At 39.1% G+C, this 20,564-nt stretch overlaps 1 protein-coding gene across 1 annotated transcript; it reads left to right on the forward strand.

The window, feature by feature from the left end:
• Window positions 1-4,312: 4,312 nt before the first annotated feature.
• Window positions 4,313-11,808, forward strand: ltb.L (lymphotoxin beta L homeolog). The gene is made up of 4 exons (XM_018230801.2): window positions 4,313-4,432; window positions 7,408-7,432; window positions 9,400-9,459; window positions 11,285-11,808. The coding sequence occupies exons 1-4, from the start codon at window positions 4,328-4,330 to the stop codon at window positions 11,683-11,685; spliced, it is 591 nt and encodes a 196-aa protein (XP_018086290.2). The 5' UTR covers window positions 4,313-4,327; the 3' UTR covers window positions 11,686-11,808.
• Window positions 11,809-20,564: the final 8,756 nt, after the last annotated feature.

Here is a 20,564-nt window from a genome sequence, read left to right on the forward strand (position 1 = left end):
CTCCTCCCAGTCAGATTGCCATCACAAATACATTGCCTGAGCTCACCCATGATTTACCGCCCTCTTGCGCTCACACTGCACTTCTCTTACCTGATTGCCTCTCATAACGCCGCCCCTTCTACTCCTCTTTACTGTATATCCCTCCGCCTCCATCCAGAATGGAGCTCTCCACCTACCTGAATAATTACGTCTCCTCCTGCTCTGCTCAATGCTCTCAAGACTCCGCCCCATTCATGGCTCTCTTCCTACTCATTGGACCGTCTCCCCCATCCCTCCGCAATGTAATACATGAGCCCGCCCCATCTTTGGCCGGACTAAAAGAAGCTTTTTCCTGCCTCTGCTCTGCTGTATTTACTTGTGTAACCCTTGGTTGTTTTACTTACCTAATCCCTGCAATTCTTCCCTCCAATGTCTGGTCTCCAACTCTTATGTTCACAACGTTTCTTACATTCTTCCTGCTTTAATCTGTTTTAAAACAGCACATCTTCCATGCAATGTTTCATCCAAATTCAAAAGCCCATCAACCAAATGATGGGGTTAATGCCTATGTCCATTTACTGCAGTTATTTTTAACTACTGGCATGTCTGGGGTTAACACTGATTAATCTTTTTCTAAGGTAAGCATTGGCATTTCAAGGGTTAAAGGAATAGCAACATCAAAATTGAAAGTGTTTTAAAGTAATACAAATATAATGTAGTGTTGCCCTGCATTGGTAAAACTGGTGTTTTATGCTTCAGAAACACTACTATTGTTTATAGAAATAAGCTGCTGTGTGGCAATGGGGGCAGCCATTCAAAAGAGAAAAGGCTCAAGTTACACAGCAGATAAGCTCTGTAGAACACAATGGAGTTATATGTTATCCATTATTTAACCTGTGCCATATAACCTGTCAATTTCCGCCATTGCTAGTAGACAAGCAGTCAGCACAATGATTTTCACTCTTTCTTTGTGGGTGGTGCACATCCTCCAGTGGCCACTTTCCACTGGCACCACATACGAGAAAAACTTCAGGACAGCACCAACGAATTTTTTATATATAATAAAACGCCTTTATTTGTGCTTCACAGGGGCATCACGACAACGTTTCAGGCCACATGGCCTTAAAAGGCCACGTGGCCTGAAACGTTGCCGTGATGCCCCTGTGAAGCACAAATAAAGGCGTTTTATTATATATAAAAAATTCGTTGGTGCTGTCCTGAAGTTTTTCTCAATTTCCGCCATTGCTACACAGCAGCTTGTTTATATGAACTATAGTAGTGTTTCTGAAGCAAACACATCAGTTTTACCAGTGCAGGACAACAGTACTTGATATTTTCATTACTTTAAAACACTTTAATTTTTTGGTGTTACTATTCCTTTAATGACTATTTACCATTTTCTAATGTGATCACTAGCATTTCTGGGATTAAGGCTGATATATTGCAGTTTAACCCAATATATTTGTGGCGATATATAAATAAGCAGAAGATAGGGATGAACAAATTTGTCCCATTTTGGTTGCAGAAAATTTTGTGAAACTTCGTCGTTAATATTTTGTCACGCAACAATTTATTTTGCCACACATCATTTTTGTAGCAAACTACATTACTGTGGGTGTTTTGTTTGTGGGACCTTGTTTCTGCTTTGGGACTACCAATGAATTTTTTTCCCTTACTTTCAAGTCTTGTTGACTGTGTTGAGCAAATCTGTCCCTCAAAACAAAAAGAGACATGTGGTGAATTTTTGACTACGGTTTGCGAAACTTTTCATTGTTGACTTCTGGTAATGTGCCATTTAACGCAAAGTTTAAACACTGCCTTATGTCTGATACGATACATCTTGTATCGTACTTATGAACTGAAGAAAAGCTGATGTAATTTCAATATTTAAAAAAAAAATATGATGATCTTAGCACGGCAGTTATAGGCCCATCTGTTGTGAGCAACTCATTTGTAGGTTCGTTCACATTCAAGATTATGTTCTTGAGAATGGCAGAATAACTAGAAATCATTATGAAGGACAGATTGTGACAAACAGATGTAATCGCTTTTTTATTATAACTTAAGTAAGACGTTGGGCAGTAGTTGCAGCAGATGTATTTGGATTTTTTCAAAACTTTTGATGTGTTGTATAAACAGCTGCTTTGTAAACTGAGGTCTGTTGGTAGTGCTGTATGTACATGGATAGGAAACGGGCTAAAAGATTGTGTACAGGATGGTTGTCAATGGTACCTTCTCTATTCGGAGTAGGATTCTTGTTACATGGTTCTGTATTTTTTCCAGTTTCAAATTGCTCATAAATGACTTGGAAGAGGGCATCATACGTAATGTTTGATGATGACACAAAATTATTCAGCTCAATTCATTCCATCAAGGATGAGGCATTCTTCAAGCAGGATTTTGACAAATGAAACGTTGAAATCGCTAAGTCTTTATTAAGAAATAATTTACCGAAACTCAGTTTGCGCCTGTCTTCAGAAAAGGCAACAGGGTGATGATCCATCATGTGACGCTCAATTTCTTCTCCCTGGCTATCTCCTATAAGGAAGGCAGGAAGGAGAAATCGAGCACCGCACGATGAATCGACGTATCGCCTTTTCTAAAGAGGAGCGCAAGTGGAGTTTCAGTAAGTCATTTCTTAATAAATACTTTGCAATTTGAAAGTTTCATTTGTCTTTGTGTTTTTTTTTTTTTGTATAATAATGAATTTAAAAAAAAAAAAAAAAGTTACTGGTCCTTTAAAAGGGGCATAGATTCACGGGAGGAGAGGGTTATTGTTCCACTTTGCAAAGCATCTAGAATATGCAGTTCAATTTTGGTCTCCAGTGCTCAAACAGTATATTATTGAATTAGAGGCAGTTTAATGAAGGGCAACTAAACTGGTAAAGGGTATGGAAAGTCTCAGTTATGGTAAAATTGAGAATGTTTACTCTGGAGAAGAGGCGCTTAAGGGGGAATATGATAACTATGTATAAATATACATGTGAGCAGTACCATAAACTCTCTGATGCTTTATTCACCAGTAGACTTTTCCAGCAAACATAAGGGCATCCATTCATATTAGAAGAATGGAGGTTTCAGCACATTATTCGAAAGGGTTTTTACAGTGAAATTCTCACACTGAACTGGTTGTACTGAAAGATGCATTAGATTACTATGTTTAAGTGTAATGAAAATAAAAAAAAAACCTCAGTGCTTTTTTTTTTATCAGTGAAATATTTTGGTGTCCAAAGCTGCTGAGATCCTTTCAAACCAATAGGCACAACAAAGTTTTTTTGAATGGAATTCTTTCTGTCCGTCCACTTACTCAATGGTTGTCGAGAATTCTCTATATGCTTTGCAATTATAAATGGGATCCTTGCACAAAGCATGAAAAAGTTGTTCTGCCACAACATCAATAGTACCTGTTTACCTTTTGGTCTTAAAATAAAAGCCAATGTTTCAATACCAAGAAACTGGGTTACAGCCAGTGACATTTGCCTGTGGAAGCAAGGGTGAATTACTTGTCTCTGTAAGGGTCATAGGGGTAAATTTATCAAAGAGTGAAGTTCCGCCACTAGAGTGAAATTCCACAGCCCTCAATTCATTTCTATGGGATTTTGAAAGGCGTATTTAATCAATGAGTGAAAGTGAAAGTTCACCCTTTGATAAATACGCCTATAAAAATCCCATAGAAATGAATGGAGAGTGGCAGAATTTCACTCTAGTGGTGGAACTTCACTATTAACTTCACTCTTTGATAAATATACCCCATAGCAGTGATTCCCAACCAGTAGCTCGCGAGCAACATGTTGCTCTCCAACTCCTTGGATGTTGCTCCCAGTGGTCTCAAAGCAGGTGCTTATTTTTGAATTCCAGGCTTGGAGGCAAGTTTTGGCTGCATAAAAACCAGTTGCACTGCCAAACAGAGCCTCAATGTAGGTTGACAATCCACATAGGGCCTATTATATGGCCAATCACAGCCCTTATTTGGCACCCCAAGAACATTTTTCATGCTAGTGTTGCTCCCAAACTCCTTTTACTTCTGAAGGTTGCTCACGGGTTCTAATGGTTGGGGATCCCTGCCCCATAGTGTCTCTTTTTGGATATCACAGAGACCGAGGGTGGAAACTTATCAGGTAAAGGCAGTAGGATCACGGTTTCCATGTTTTCACTTCATACCACTGTTTTTGGGAATTCCCATTTGGTGGGGTGCCCCCTTTCTCTTTAGAAGGACTTTCCAATGCCAGACCTACTTTCTTTTACTCATTCTCATTTTAAAGGTGATTCCCCAACACAGGATGCAGAGGGAGGGGTTTCCCCCTACTGATTTCTGTATATAATTGTGTTGCTGGCTCTCTGTCTTTATATGCGATACAAGAGGCAAAGCATGAGAGCCAGTCTGGTATCCGTTGTTGCCATACTCATTGGCATTTTGACTTTATTGCAACCAATTGCTGGGTCCAGAGGAAAGGTGGGTGAGAACAGCTGAAAAAAAGGGTTACATTTAAGATAGAAGAAGTTAATTTATTTGCATAAAACCCTGGTGACTGTTTTACTAAACCTTATATTATTCTAAACATACATTTAAGATCTAGGCACAACAATTATTGTGTACATATATACTGTTTGTATCACAAAAATACCCTTAATGGTATTTTCGAAATTTTATACTGGTAACAGACATTTTGCTTCTGCCCTTTTTTTAACCTTGATACTCAAATTGATATTGTATTTTATACTAAAAGGACTTGTTAAAAACAATTGCAGAAATTTCAACTTATTTGCTAGAATTAACTGTATAGCACACTGTACACTCATTCTGGTTTACTGTACCTTGCTTTAGCAATGCATATCTTTCTCCAATGCACTATTACTTTGGCTAAAGTAACAAATTGCTAATTAGAGACTAAAATGTGAAGGATGGCTAGAAATGGATTTGGAATTTTAGAATAAGACAGATGAGAAGAACATTATGGAGACCCAGCCAGGGTTAGCGGCAAAGGGGATGAGGATTAGAAGCACATAGCAGGTGATAACCAAATATAGTATTTGTAGTTCGGAAGATTAGCAACAGGGGTGATTTAAGGGATAGTATGAAAGTAGACTGTATATTCAACTTGCTGCCAATAATTATTCCTCAAATCGTATTTATTAACGTTTTGACATTTTGGGTTAAAATACAGTAAATGTGTATACATTACCAAAATAGCCTAATTCTGCTTCACACTACTGCCCGTACTTTGGCAAAAATAACAGTGTGCTATGCTAATAATGTCTTATGATTAGGGAATGAGGCTGTGATATAAAGGATGACTCAGGATGGATGTGGAATTTAGGATAAGGGAGATAAGGAGTACATTAGAGAGATGCAGCCATGGTTAGAGATAAAGGGGAGAGCTTGAAAAGCAGATACAATTAGGAAGACATAGCAGGCCATAAAAGATTTAGTGACTTTAGTATAGTAGAACAATGGCACTTTGTAAGCTTTTTAGAGCAGCATTTGATTAAAGCTTTAATATTCTTACTCTGCATTGCAGTCCATTTTTTAAATGCACTTGAACGATTCACCTCCCCTTTCTGTTTTATGTACATCTTTAAGGGCTTCCGTGCAGTGGTTTCCTGCTCATCATTGTTTTTTCTTGTATCGTATGCTTTTAAACAGTTGCACTCGGGCCCTGACTGGCAATCTGTGGGTTCTGGCAAATGCCAGAGGGGCTGCTGTAAGGTGCCAAGTCAGTATTTAGTGGGCTGGTGGGGGCTGTTTGGGCCTCTATGTGGGCTGATTGGGCCTCTGTGTACCTGAAATGCCAGGGCCTCTATTAAATTACAGTCAACTTTAACTGTCACCAACAGATCTTTCCAACCCAAACTCAGAAGTAATTTTAGTGCATTGGTTTTGGGTTCTGTAATTGGTAACAAGTTTGTTCCATTCCTATTACCACTTTAGATGTTTCGGCACTTTGTTCAGCTCATTGTTATCTTTCTTAAAGCAGAGCAGGCTGTGGCCAGAGGGGAACAAGGGCATCATATGCCCTTCTCATTTCCAAGCAAGCCCATGACAAAAAAGTGATTCGGGCAAAATAGGGGGAGTTGACAGCTATGTTAAGGACTGGGGCCCAAAACCGCAAAATTGCCATATTTTTGCCTAAATTACCACATTTTTTATCTATAACGCAGCATTTTCCCAGATGGTTGGACATTGCGCCCACTGCAGTTTCATATGATGCATCAATAATTTTGTGTGCATGTGATAGCAAAGTCTTCTGCGTCTAGTAACACAACCTTCTGAAGGAACCCTTGAATTACCACCATGTTTAGGGAGGCTGCCCCTACAAAGTTCACATCACCAATAAACACACTTAGGGGCAGATTTATCATGGGTGGACTTTCGAGTTTAGATTGTAGGAGGTCCCCAATTCGGCAGGTTTTAGATGGTGAATAGTCAACTTGAAATTCTTAAAGGGACAGTACATGGTAATTTTTTTTAAACTCGATTTGAAATTGGACTATTCCCTAGTCGAATTACACTATTATGAACTGGAAATTCTAATTCAAATTTTCAATTTGATCCTTGATAAATCTGCCTCTTACTATTCAGCAGAAGACGCACAACATGTATGGGATCTATTATCCAGAGTGCTTGGGACCTGTGGTTTTCTGGACAAGGGAGTTTTCCATAATTTGGATCTTCATACCTAATAGAAAGTCATGTAAAAATAAGGATTTATTTATATATTAGTTAGAATTAAGTACAGGGTACTATTTTATTATTTAGAGAATAAATGTATATTTTTATATACATTTTATTTATATTATTATAGAGAAAAAGGACATCATTTAAAAAAAAAAATATTATTTGTTTAATATGGAGACAGCCTTTCCGTAATTCAGAGCTTTCCAGATTACAGGTTTCTGGATAATGGATCCCGTATTAGTATATAAAAGTGCAAAGAGTGTGTTTAGACACAAGGACCCTGACTGATGAATGAATTACATCCACTTAAGTGCTTGTGGTTCCATTCAGAAATGAGCCTTTATGTTTTTAGTTATGAGTCAATACTCTTTTTTTGCGTGCAATTAAACCCATTCATTTGAACCTGGGCACTAAAGTTGAAATTCACTGTTCATTTTGCCCAAAAGGTGAGAATAGAGCATATATATTTGCATGGTAGAAAGGAAGAGCTTAAGAAACCACATTACGTTAGGGAGAGAAAGTAAAAAGAAAAAAAAAGGGGGGGGGGTAGGTGATGATTCAGTAATGAATACAGTCACAACGACAGAGGGTAAAAAGACTAAAATAAATACCCCCTGTTGTACACCACACGCTGAAATTTGCATAGTAAAACCAGTTCCGATACGACTGAAAAAAGCAGTAATGGTGGGACTTTCTTTTACTGTATTTTATCTTTGCTATACATTTCTCATCTCTGCTATTTGTTATTGCAGGGCGCAGGTGGCCAACGACAGAAAGGTACTGCTCTTATGACTGTAGATCCACGGTTAATGGTTTGGTGCTTGCATGCAGATTTCTGTACTAATTACTAATACTCTGAACAGGTTTTACAGTAAAAAGAAGAAAATATAGTACTCACATTATATTGTAATATGATTACTGGGTCAGTGTCAGATTGTAACTGGGGATGTGCACATTTTTTTTTGCCTGGTAGAGTATTTTGGCAAGATTAGCATTTTAGCCCCGCGACTGCTCACAACTGTGACTAAAGTGTTCGAGGGCCCGTCCGCCTACTTTCCATCCACCTACTTTCTGCCTCCCACCATCCCAGTCCCGCTCCCTTTCCTGCATCCTCCCTTCCTGAAGACCCTGCTCACATGTAGGCTAGCGGCTGGGGAGGGAGGGATTCACCAGGAAGAAGCCCCCCCTGTTCAAATGGCCCCTCTGCAGTCGCAGGGTCTGTTTCCTCTATAGTTATGCACTGGTAGATAGAATCTACTCTGGAATTTTGCCATGTGTTTTGTTTTTGCCAAAAAAAAAACCCATAGGTTTTTGTGCTGGAAAGAATGTTGTATTAGAATTTCGATATGTTGTTTGTTTTGGTAGGAAAAATGAGTTTTTATGCCAGAAAAAAATGCTGCTTGGCCAAGTGGCAACTTCAAACTGCCTTGTGCCTGCTGACACTGTCACTTCCAGGCCTGGATTTGTGGAAAGGCCACCAAGGCGGCAGGATTTTAGGGGGCGGCATGAAGCCCAACAACACCCACATTGGTTCAGAAACACTGGGGATGCACGGGAGATACAATAGTTTTTTTAATTTCCCGTGCGCAAATCCCCATTGCACCGGTCCCGATGAGGAAAATTTGCCTGAATAAAGGGGAGGGCACAGGGTCTATGATGGGCAGCGGGCCTAGGGGCGCCTGCTATGTAAATCCGGCCCTGGCCACTTCGTCTAAAGTGAGATTATTATCAGATTTGTTAGTCTTTCTTTTCTCTTGCTGGGTGGTATGTATTGTACACATAATTACTGTATGTCTGCATGAAAAACCTTTGTAAATTGCTGTATTTGCTAATTTCTTGTATTGTAGTAATTGTATCAATTGTAGTAATTGTATATGTAGTAATTGTAGTATCTTATCTTTAAGTAAATGGAGTAGTTAACAGCAACAGCATACCACCTTCATGTATTGATTTACTTATTAAGAATCCAGAGTAATCTATAAACTATTACCACTCAGTGCTAGACACTTAATTGGAATACTTTTGAGTTAGCCCATTTTGTTAATAATAATGACAATAGTGCTTTTAAAACAAACTACTTGCTGGAAAACATAGAATCAAAGGCGTAATAACAAAAGGACCATTGTTCTGGCGCAGTGTGACAGAATCAACAGTATGTGGCAAGCAAAGTGTTAAATGTATATTTTTGTTCATACATTTAGGATTTACTTGACTATACAATATGGTTCTTGTGTTTGTTTTGTGATTGTTCAAAAGTAAGCTAAACCACATTCCCTTACAGATTAGCTTTGGCAGCAGCCCAGCAATTTCTATTAATGCATAGAATAGACCCTCCCTTTAATAACTTAGCTCTGCCCTAACATGTAAGGAAGCCATGGGCTATGCTAGTTAGAGTGATCTCTGGCTGGTCTAAATATTCTTCTCCTAATTAGAATACAGAATTAGATCTCATCTTCCTGGCCTTTTTTTAAAGCCTAGTACTGTACTCAATTCTTTGTTTTATTGATTGACACTGCTTCAACTCCATACACCTTCTGTTCATCTGCACTTTAATGTTTATAGGCTACCCCCCGAGACTCTCTCTAAATATAAAATAATTAGTTTATTCCTTACTGGTGGAAATAATTATTTGCAGTTAATTGTAGTTAATAATAGTATGTAGAACTATATCTTGTATAAAAAAAAAACACCTTTTGTTTTTGGCTTCAGAAAAGTGACCTCAATGACTTTTGTTTACACCTCAGGTAATCAAGCTAATAACTGGCAAAGACGGAATGCCAATAAATCAGCAGCTCATCTGGTTGGTAAGTTGATGGATGAGGGACAAAGAGCATTTTCTTTCCCTACTAGTAAAAACATGTACTTTCCCTTTCCTCTCTTAGTGGCAGACAGCTTATCTCCTTCCCACTCCAATGAGAGTGCATGCTCCCTTTCCCCAGTTTTCTGCACTCTGAAAAAGTGCCATAGTTCTCTGTTCTCCAAAATGGAGCAGAGAGGACTGCGTTCTTGCCATTAATACAGTCCTGTTCAGCAGCGTAGTGTTTGTGGGGGAACTGGGGGAGACAAATAAGTATTTCTTAAATTTAATTTTAAAAAATATTGTATCGGTATTTAAACCAGTTTTCTGTGTTTTAATGCTATCAATATGTTAACACCAAAATGCTTGCAGCAACCACAAACTGTCATCCATTGTTCTGACAGACATGCTTTGTCCTGAAAAAGACAATTTAACTCCAATGTGTGATAGCAGTTCTATGGGCTGCTGTGCTGGGTTACCAGGGGTGCCCAGACTTTACCCACATGGCTTCTGTTTTTTTATAAGTTTATATAAGTTCGCCTTATAAAGTCATGCTGAAATTGATGCATTTGATTGATGATTTTGCCCAAAATTCATAATATAAACCCCATACCAACCTGGGTTCTGGACCTGATTGCATTCTTTCATTCTGAGAATTCCTGATTTTTCTTAAAAGAACAGTAACACCAAAAAATGAAAGTGTTTTAAAGGACTTCAAATATAATGTACTGTTTCTCTGCACTGGTACAACTGGTGGGTTTGCTTTAGAAACACTACTATAATTTATATAAACAAGCTGCTGTGTAGCTGTGGGGGCAGCGATTCAAAGCTCAGGTTACATATCAGATACAACATACACTCAATAGAATGCCATTGTATTCTATTAAAATGTGTATCTGTTATCTGCTAAGTAGCCTGTGCCTTTTCTCCTTTTTTAGCTTGAATAGCTGCCCCCATGGCCATATAATAGCCTACATAAAATGTAGTACCGTATATACTCGAGTTTAAGCCGAGTTTTTCAGCATCCAAAATGTGCTGAAAAAGTCTACCTCGGCTTATACTCGAGTCAACGGGCAGTAGCTGAGATTGCAGTCACTTTTAATCATTCCTATACCAACAGTTCGCTTGGGGAGAGATTGCAATATCACACAGCGCCCTCTGTTGGTTATATGAAGGATTAACAGTGATGGCAATAACACACAGCGCCCTCTGTTGGTTATACGAAAGATTAACAGTGATGGCAATATCACACAGTGCCCTCTGCACATGGTAGTGGGACAGTGGGACAATGCACAAAGTAATCCGTTTGGCAATTCTCTGTCACCATCAACTTTGCAAAGAAGTCAGGTTGATCGCTGGGGAGTCACTTTGGCGGAATGTGCGCTGCTGGGAGACAGGGCTGTAGTTGTGTCTAGGCTTATACTCAAGTCAATACGTTTTCACAGTTTTCGTAGGTAAAATTAGGTACCTCGGCTTATACTCGGGTTGGCTTATACTCGAGTATATACGGTAGTCTTTCTAAAGCAAACACATAACTTTTACCAATGCATAGCAATAGTATATTATATTTTAATTACTTTTAAAAACGTTTATGTTTTGGTGTTACTGTTCCTTTAATGTTTGTTCTGGTTATTGACTCCATGCCTCTTTCCTGACTATCCTGATAGCTGCCTGCCCTATTCCTGAACTATGACTACTCTGTTTAACCCTTCTGATAACATCCCCCAGTGGCAGTTTCCTTCCCTACTACCTGATCCTTATGGCCTTGCAGCCCTGACATTACTACCTCAAGCGTGGAAAATGTACAAGTAATTAGCTCTATACATTTCTAGGTATCAAACATGGAACAAACAAGACTCTGAGCTGGAAGTCAACACACGAATTGTCCTTCATCCGTCCCTCCATGAAATATGCAGACACCAACTTGATAGTCCATCAAGATGGTCTATATTATGTCTACTGCCAAGTTGGATTCCGTGGCCGAGAGGCAAATGTTGTGCTTTTTAATCAAGTTCTCCAGCATGATTCTGATTCCAAAAACAATGTCCTACTTTCAGGCATAGAAAGTGTTGTGGGTCCTCCATCAGGGTCTTCAATGTGGTATGCAACATTGGGACAGGGAGGACTAGCACGGCTGAAGAGTGGACACCACCTCTCTGTAATAGTTAGCCACCCAGAGCTTGTAGATGACAGGGATGGCATGACTTTCTTTGGACTTGTTATGGTCTCCTGAAGCAAGATATATATGTAATGTACAATAAAACTTTTTGCTTTTATTTATGTAACATACCATCAGTATGGTTTTTATAACATATTTTATTGATTCTTTGTTATAATAAAATTATTATTTCTCATAGTAAAAGTGCCCTGTGTTACTTTTTAAATGAATAAAATCTCTTGGCATGCTTTTGTCATAAGAATAGATAATACAAAGGGCGCAGGGATATTATCTATGCTTACTGGCAAAGGCATGCCAAAAACCATGATTATCTGGGTAGTTCTGTGTTTGTACACATAAGATGTTAAACCCCTCATCTCAATTGCACATGCACATAATAGAAACTGCATTGCACTTTCACCCAGCTATCATGAAAGCAGAACCCCATTCCCCTTGGCAAGAAAATATATATTTTTCCTATATAGGCATCTGTGCACCACCCCTATAGGCTCTGGCTCAAAGGTACCAGTATAAAGTGCTGCACAAAACCATTGACATTTTTTGATTGTCCAGTCTAAGGACAAGGCACAAGTAGTGCATTTTCCTGTAGCTGCACTTACAGCACAAGGTGTAGCAGACAGAGTTATACTAAAATTGTGAATCAAAAACATGACAATTTGTGTCCAAAAATTGCAATTAATAATGTGCTGTGTTGGTAAACAAGCCAGAATAACCACTAGTTTTGAAACGGGATTCTCTATTGCAGCATTATAATCAGTACAAGTATGGCCCCTGTCAGACAGAATGCTAGGAACCTGGGGTTCATCAGATAAGGGTTCTTTCTGTAGTTTGGATCTCCATACATTCTAAAAAAATATTTAAACATTAATTAAATAAGTACAAGGTACTGTTTTATTATTACAGAGGAAAGGAATTAATTTAAAAAAAATGTAATTATTTGGTTAAAATGGAGTCTATTGGAAATGGCCTTTCCATAATTCTGAGCTTTCTAGATAACACATTTCTGGATGTCAGGTTTCTAGATAACCAATCCTATACCTGTATTACAGTTGTGACCATTAAATAAGATGTATGATATGTGTTATGTGTCTGATAAAATACTGTCAATAATTTTATCAGACAACTCTTAGTAAAAATGGCCACTAACAAGTGTAAGTAGAAATGATTTACTTTTATTTATAACTGTGTCATATGGACTGGTATTCTTTTTGCTAGGCTACAATAGGAGATGGAATAGGGCAATGTCTGTGCTTTTACCTCCAGTAATTGTTCTGTGAGGTATTCTTCTTTCAAGTCAAAGGAAAGCAGCTGATTTCACAGCTTTTGCAGCCAACTGATAAGCAGTTGCCAACATCTTTAATCCTGCAGTGATATGTGGGCTTTAGGCAGAATTCTTAACCACTGGGATAAAATAGTATTTTAGGCAATAGCTAATGGGGAGGTGTATGTTCCCTTATGTCCTATAATGATGGTTCCCACTACATGTATCATTATGAAAATTTGGGGAGAAGAGTTATGTACAGCAGTGATCCCAGTTCTTCTTCTTCTTCTTCAACTGATTATCTATATTGTCATTTGAAAAAAAAAAAAAAGCTCTGGTTCCCCAGATCAAATTTTAACTGTAGAAAAATAACAGCCAATAGTAGAGGACAATCCCTCCGAAACACCAGGGGGTCTTAAAGGAAAAGTATACACCTCAAACAATGTAGATCTCTATAAAAATATATTGCATAAAACAGCTCATATGCAAAACCATTTTCATAATAATATATGTAGTATAAATTGCCATTTTTTTTTTTCAAACCTGTTTTTATTGGAGGATCGTCACATAATAGTTACAAGGCCAAAAGCATGAAAAGAAAAGATTCACGTTAAAACCGTAACAATATGCAAATGCAGTAGAAGTAGCATATCCAAAACAGCGATAACAAAATAAACTAAACTAATAGCTCAGACAAAAGATTAGAGAGAGCAAGATAGAGACCCTATATAGGGTTGGAGGAGTAAGAACTTAATAACCTGTTAGTAAGATGAGTCCCTGGGGGCGAGTGATCGGAAGGGCGTTGAACTGGTCGATGTTCTCTGAGATATTGGGACGATTCCAGAACCATCGGATTCCCTGTGAGTATCGCTGTATCGTACCATGGTGTATAACGGAATGCGTGTATCGTAAGAGACCTAAGTAATGCTGGCAAAGATTCAATATATTTTGACCATGTCGTAAAAAATTTATCAGTATTTTGTTCCTTGTTTATCATGGTTTCCAGCCAATCCATGTGAAAGATAAAGTGTAGTTTCTGTTTTACTACAATCAAGGTGGGCGAATCGGTATTGAGCCATTGTTGTAGAATGGTTTTTCGGGCAGCGGCAGCCAGTTTCCCCATAAAGTGCTTATCGGACTTTGATAGTCGGGTCAAGGCAGTTACATCACTAAATAATGCCCATTCCAAATGTAATTGAATGGGGCTACCAATCAACCGAGCTCCATAATCAGCAACCTCCGCCCAGAAGGTTTGTAGGGAAGGGCAAGACCACAGACTATGTATTAGATCTGCCTTGGGGGATTGGCATCTAAGGCAGTTGTCAGAGGACAGATATCCCATTTTGTATCGTCTGGTAGGTGTGAGATAAACATTATGTAATATTTGTAAAGACATTTCTTGGTACCTACTGACCGGAAGTAACCTCATCACGTTCGTATGTTGTTGGAAGATCGTGGAAGTTGTGGAATTTGGGATAGCTAAGGTCCAAGCGAAGCCTGGTCTGTGGACGTTATCTAAGTCTGTCAGTGATAAATTGCCATTTTAAAAAATAGGGGCCGTTCCCTGGGATCATACGATTCACTCTGCCCACAAACAAACCAAACAAACTACACTTCTTAGGTCACATAAGCCAATTAACAGACAGAGTTCTGTCTTTTGCTTGAAGACTTTCTTCCTGTTACAGTTAGAGCTGCAGTTTTTCTGGTCAGTTGATCTCTGAGGCAGCACACAGATCATCACAGAATGGTGGCTCAAGGCAAGAGATGTAAAAGGGCAAGATTTACTTAAATATATATACCAGTTTGATAAGATTCTTTAATATGCCACTTAATATGATATAAACTATCTGTTGCTTAAGTATTCATTTTGGGGGTATAGTTTTCCTTTAAGCATTACCGGTGATGTTGCTCATAACAACCAATTAGATCTTTGCTTAAGTTTTCTGTTAAAGTCTATGCTGGTTATTGTGAGCAACATCACCGGTGCTTCACTCCACTTTTTACACAGCATGATAAATAGGCCCCTAATTGAATTTTCCACTGGCATATTTCTGTCACTGACAGAAGGTCATGGCATTGACTTGAGAAACATCTCTAAGTGCCAAAATCCCTTTGAATGCTTAGCAACAGGTGTTGCCATTCAAGTCGGCACATGCAGTGCAGGTGGAATTATACCAACAGAGAAAAGGCCTGATATGCCATTAGCCATAGGATATAAATCTGCACGGCATTTAGAAAACTAATGTTGCAGAACTATTACTTATATTATGATATCCTTTTTATTATAAATGCCCCCCCCCAATGTTCTTTTATTGAACTTATATTTTAAAACATATTTTGAATTTATAGTGATCTTGGCACTGTATTCAAGTCATATACCTCCATAGATACATATATATATATTGGTATAAAAAGAAGCTGCCTGTCACAACATGTAACAGGCTTTTCCTGGCACAAAATGCACATTTGAACATGAATGGTGACAGCTGATTTTCATTTGCATGAATGACAAGAAGCACGCATGGAGTGTTAGGAATTTCTCCATATTTCAGCCGGTAGATAAACACCTATTTCCCCATGTGCCTCTTTATGCCATGACAGATAACAGACATTACAATTATTATACTCTCTGATTCAGTTTCAACGTGTTTATACAACACTAGGGTACGTTTAACAGTTGTCAAATAATTGTATCGTATGAAGGAAAACAGAGTATCATTAAGAAGCCATGCAAATATAAGAAGACCATGAAAATTTCCTGCAGATAATGTTCAGGAATCAAACTCTGGATTCCAGCCCCACAAGGCATTGGTGCTTATCACTCATTCACTGTTGTGTAAAATAAGGAACTGTTTAAAATTTGGGAATATTTTTGCAACAAATTAAGGATTATTATTTAGATAATTCAGGGCTGCTGCTGCCATGAGGCGAGTTGAGAAACTCGCCTCAGGTGGAAGCAGCAGCCCGCAAGTACCAGGGGTGGCAAAAGCCACTCCTGGTAATTTATAGAGCCAAATTTCCAATTTTTAAATCAGAATTAAGGCTAGTGATGCAGTATTCAAGGATGGTACCTACCCCAGAAATGCCCCTACTATCATTCAATAACATGCACAGGATACAGTTAGGGCTGGGTGGGAGGCATATACTATGGGCGCAGTTGGGTGGGGAGAAAAGATCATTAGGGACTGATCATCAGAAAAGATCGGGGGATCATGCACTGGGTGAAATTTGGAGGGGATGGGGCTGAACTGGTGGGCACCTTGGGCACCAATGTGTCTTGGCCAGGTCTGGATATAGCTAAATTTCACATGCTTTGAATTGGTAGAAAAACTCTATAGCTGTAAATAGAACCACTTCAAAGAATGCAGGTAATGCTCACAGGATCTTGCATACCCATGTAATGTTGGTTACCATTGGTAAACCTACGAGAGAGTAGGGATGCACTGAATCCAGGATTCGGTTCAGGATTCAGCCAGAATCCTTTTGCCCGGCCGAACCGAATCTGAATCCTAATTTGCATATGCAAATTAGGGGTGGGGAGGGAAATTTAGTGACTTTTTGTCACAAAACAAGGAAGTAAAAGATGTTTTCCCCATCCCACCCCTAATTTGCATATGCAAATTAGGATTTGGATTCGGTTCGGTATTCGGCCGAATCTTTCATGAAAGATTCGGGGGTTCGGCTGAATCCAAAATAGTGGATTTGGTGCATCCCTACTAGAGAGACTAGTGCATCTCCATACACCTGAGTGAAGGCAATGTTTCCAGATGCAGGCAGAGCAGCGAATTCTCAACCTGCATTTCTTTTCAGGATGATGACATATCACAAGTGCTCACAATGGTATAATGAATACGACATGGGAAATGTTGTTGGAATAGGGTTGCCACAATAGGGTTGCCACCTTTTCTGGAAAAAAATACCGGCCTTCCTATATATCTAACTTTGGATCAACCATCATTTTTACAGGCCAGGTCGGTAAAATACCAGCCAGGTGGCAACCCTAGTTCACAATGAAATTAATTTTGTCAGTATGGATTTGTTCATGGTATTTATTTGTTCGGTCATGCTTGCAAGTAATTCAATGGCAAAGCTGCAGCACCTGAGGCTCAAGATACTTTGAGATTTCTCACAAGAACTCATTGATGGAATGTCAGAAGCTGCCCAGAGTCACAGAGGTAGGCACAGCTGGGTTTGCAAAAGGTTTGTTCAGTTTGTAGCTTGTTAGTTGTGGCCAGGTCTGCCACACCTTTCTAAAGCATTTTTATCAGCCTGTGTGTTTGTGGGGGGGGGGGGGTGAGAGGGTCATAGGTGCTGGGTAATGGCACAAAATGGGCATGGCCATGGTGAGTGACCTAGTGATGTGTGGGTCAAGAAAAACTCGACCCCCACTCAATCTGAACCTGACCCTCAAGAGCCCGCACCTGACCTAACCCGCTGTGTGCTCCTATTTATATACCCGCACCTGCCCCTACCTACTGCGTTGTCACAGAAGGGTGCAGGGTATGGCGGTATTTCCTCTCTCCTGAACAGGGACGGAAATAGGGATATGCACAACTAAGGAGAGGGTCTCTATTGAAGAGTCTTCTGCCTAACTCTAGTCTGGGCTCTCATGCTCCTGCTCCCCCCTGTGCAACGTCACTGCATATGCTTGCTCATGCATGTTGGTATAGTTGCCCATGGGGGGAGTGACTGGCTGGGTTGACTAGGGTCTACAGTCAACTTGGCCAACCTCTGCTCCTGAATTCAACATAGATCTCCCTTCTCTGTGACCTTCCCTAACCAGCCTCCCTGCACTGCCCACCAACAAATACTATGGGTAAACGCCTACATTTTATGACTGCTGAACAAAAAGCGAAATAATTAAAAAGAAACAAAGAAAAAACTAAAGACCAACTGCAAATTGTCTCAGAATATCACTGTCTGCATCATATTAAATTAACGGTGAACTAGCCCTTTAAAGGAACAGTAACACTAAATAAAAAAATGAAAGTATTTTAAAGTAATGAAACTATAATGTCCTATTGCACTACACAGGTAAAACTGATGTGTTTGCTTCTGAAACATCTGAATCAAACACAACTATAGTTTATATAAACAAGCTGCAGTTTAGCCATGGGGGCAGCCATTCAAAGCTGAAAAAGGAGAAAAGGCACAGGATATGCAACAGTTAACAGATAAGCTCTGTAGTATGCAATTGGAGTCTTCAGTACTTATCTGTTATCTATTGTGTATCCTGTACGTGAATGGCTGCCCCCATGGCTATGTAGCAGCTTGTTTATATAAACTATAATTGTTTTTCTCAAGTAAACATGCCAGTTTTACCAATGCAGGGCAACAGTACATTATATTGTCATTCCTTTACAAAACTTCATTTTTTGGTGTTACTGTTCCTTTAAGCTTGCCAGTTATGTCAAAACCATGCTGGGTCTAGCCAGTCTGGACCTGGGTTAAATATGATGATGTTCAAGATGTCCCTGACATCAAGTACACAAAAACCCAAACAGCCCTCCACAAGCACAATAAATAGTAACTGCGTCCTACAGCAGCCCTTCCCCCTCCTCTGCATTTACCCGAAGCTACAGATTGCCAGTCCGGGTCTGGCCAGTCCTACAAATACTTTAATTCGATTTTACAAGAGTTATAGTATTTCTTTATTTTTGTATGGCCTACATTTTACTGTGGGTATAACAACTTTTGCTACCATCATTCACAACCTCTTTTAGGTGATCTTTTTGGTATCCAATAAAAAGGACAACCATAAAAAGGACAGCCATGTGGGAAGTTTAACCTTTGAAAATATTGCAGATAGTCCCTATAAAAATGGGAAAGAACACGGTAAAAATTTTTAATGAATCTTGCTGATACAAATGTGTACTAATCACTGCATGGCACAAATCTTTTCTTCTCCGATGTCAGACTAAAGATTTATGTGGAATTAATTTGTATGGGCATTGTAGGGGCAGTGTCTTAACAATAGGGGAAGCAGACCCCAGGGATACCACAGGGCAGGGAAGGTAGTGAAAATGTTCTGCTGGGGCCCTGGGCACAAGATCATGTGCTTCTTTGTAGGGGTACTTTTAATAATGGACAAAAGTGAGATTTCACCCTTTACTAATACCATACAAATGAACAGAAGCTGTGACATTTCCCTTTGGTGAAATGTGGAAAACTCCACAGTTTGATAAATATGCCCACGTAGATCTAATCTATTAAAGTAGAGCAATGTGTAAAAATGGCACAAATCATTAGTGGCATTCTTTCTTAGAATTGAAATTTCAATGCAGTTTTGGTTTTAAGCCAATCCATGACAGGACCAGACAGACAGTAAGACAGAAAGGGAAAGAAAGAGAGATATGGCATAGACCTGGTTTGCTATGTGTGCCACATTCTTCTGTAAGTGTAAAAATCAAAGCCATATGCCCATGCCATGTCTTGCTTTACTACATAGTATGCATTGAATTCATTTCTTGAGTGGTAATGGTTAATTTTACACTATCACAGCTTTGCTTGCTGTAAACACTCATTCTATTTATCACCTCTGTGTTTCTAAACTTAGCTTTCAGACTTGTTTCCTTTGTCCTCTGTCCTTGGTTTTCTCTTGAGCTGCTTGTCTCTTTACCACAATGCCTGCAAAACACCCTAAAGCCTCTATTTTCAGTTTTCTATATTTTGCTATTTGTCATTACCTTTAAATGCCCTTGTATTTTGTGCATTGTCCCAACTATACATATTTTTATCTGCGAATTAGCCTTGTGTTTGCTAGTTGACCACCATTTCCACAAGGCCATTGTCAAAATACCCCATTCAGGTCTTTTCATGCAATGACCTACTTCGCTACTTTACCATTTACAGATTGATCCTATTATTTTCCTTTTGATGGTTCGTTTCTACTAACCATAATGACAAACATTTCAAGTCAGTCCCATTCTCACATACCATCAACATGACTTTAAAATCGTTTTAATTATATTAGTCTAAATGTAAAATAGCAGGACTGGATAATTATGTGCAAGGAAAGCAAAAAAACTCAACAAAACAAAAGCTCAAGATTTAGGGCAGGGGTCCCACTCCCCAAATTTATGAGCCATATTTAAATGTAAAAATAATTTATTTGTTATCTCCTAGAAAGACTGGCAGTCTACAGAAGGCTTTATTTTGCTGTACACCTGGGGATATATTTATCAAATAGTGAAGTTAGAGATCGCCACAGTACTCGAAATTCCATCACTCTCCATTCAATTCTCTTCCTGCTTCTTTGTGTAGTAGTGCATGGGCAGTAGAGTGAAAAGCTGGCTATTTCAATCTACTGCGCAAGTGTCTGCACAGGGAAATTTGAAAACTGAAGAAGCAGCAAGAGGATCACTCTGTGGTGTTCGCTAGAAGAACCCTGGGCCGCTGCTGTTTTCTGCTGATAGGAGCACCGGCCGGGGGGGGGTAAGTAAAATGAATCACTTGGGGCTGCCTAACTTTTAGCACCCCCAAGTGTAAAATGGTATTCTTTCTCCTTTAAATATGATCACATTTTAGGAGAACTAAGATTAAAAATACAATAGGTGTACACTAGACAGCACTAGATAATTTCTGGGAATTCAGCATGTTTTTGATAAGGCCATCTATAAGGGGCAGATTTACTAAGCTCCAGTGAATTTTCAAAGTCCAAAAAGTTCACATT

Source organism: Xenopus laevis, chromosome 8L, assembly GCF_017654675.1.
Source record: "Xenopus laevis strain J_2021 chromosome 8L, Xenopus_laevis_v10.1, whole genome shotgun sequence".
Classification (NCBI taxonomy): domain Eukaryota; kingdom Metazoa; phylum Chordata; class Amphibia; order Anura; family Pipidae; genus Xenopus; species Xenopus laevis.

Bases quoted from the DNA above. Each gene is read 5' to 3' on its own strand.
- ltb.L (XM_018230801.2), top strand. From the start codon at position 4,328: ATGCGATACAAGAGGCAAAGCATGAGAGCCAGTCTGGTATCCGTTGTT. The intron at 4,433-7,407 runs GTGGGTGAGAAC...TTGTTATTGCAG, and splicing joins TTGCTGGGTCCAGAGGAAAG to GGCGCAGGTGGCCAACGACA. The intron at 7,433-9,399 runs GTACTGCTCTTA...TTTACACCTCAG, and splicing joins AGGTGGCCAACGACAGAAAG to GTAATCAAGCTAATAACTGG.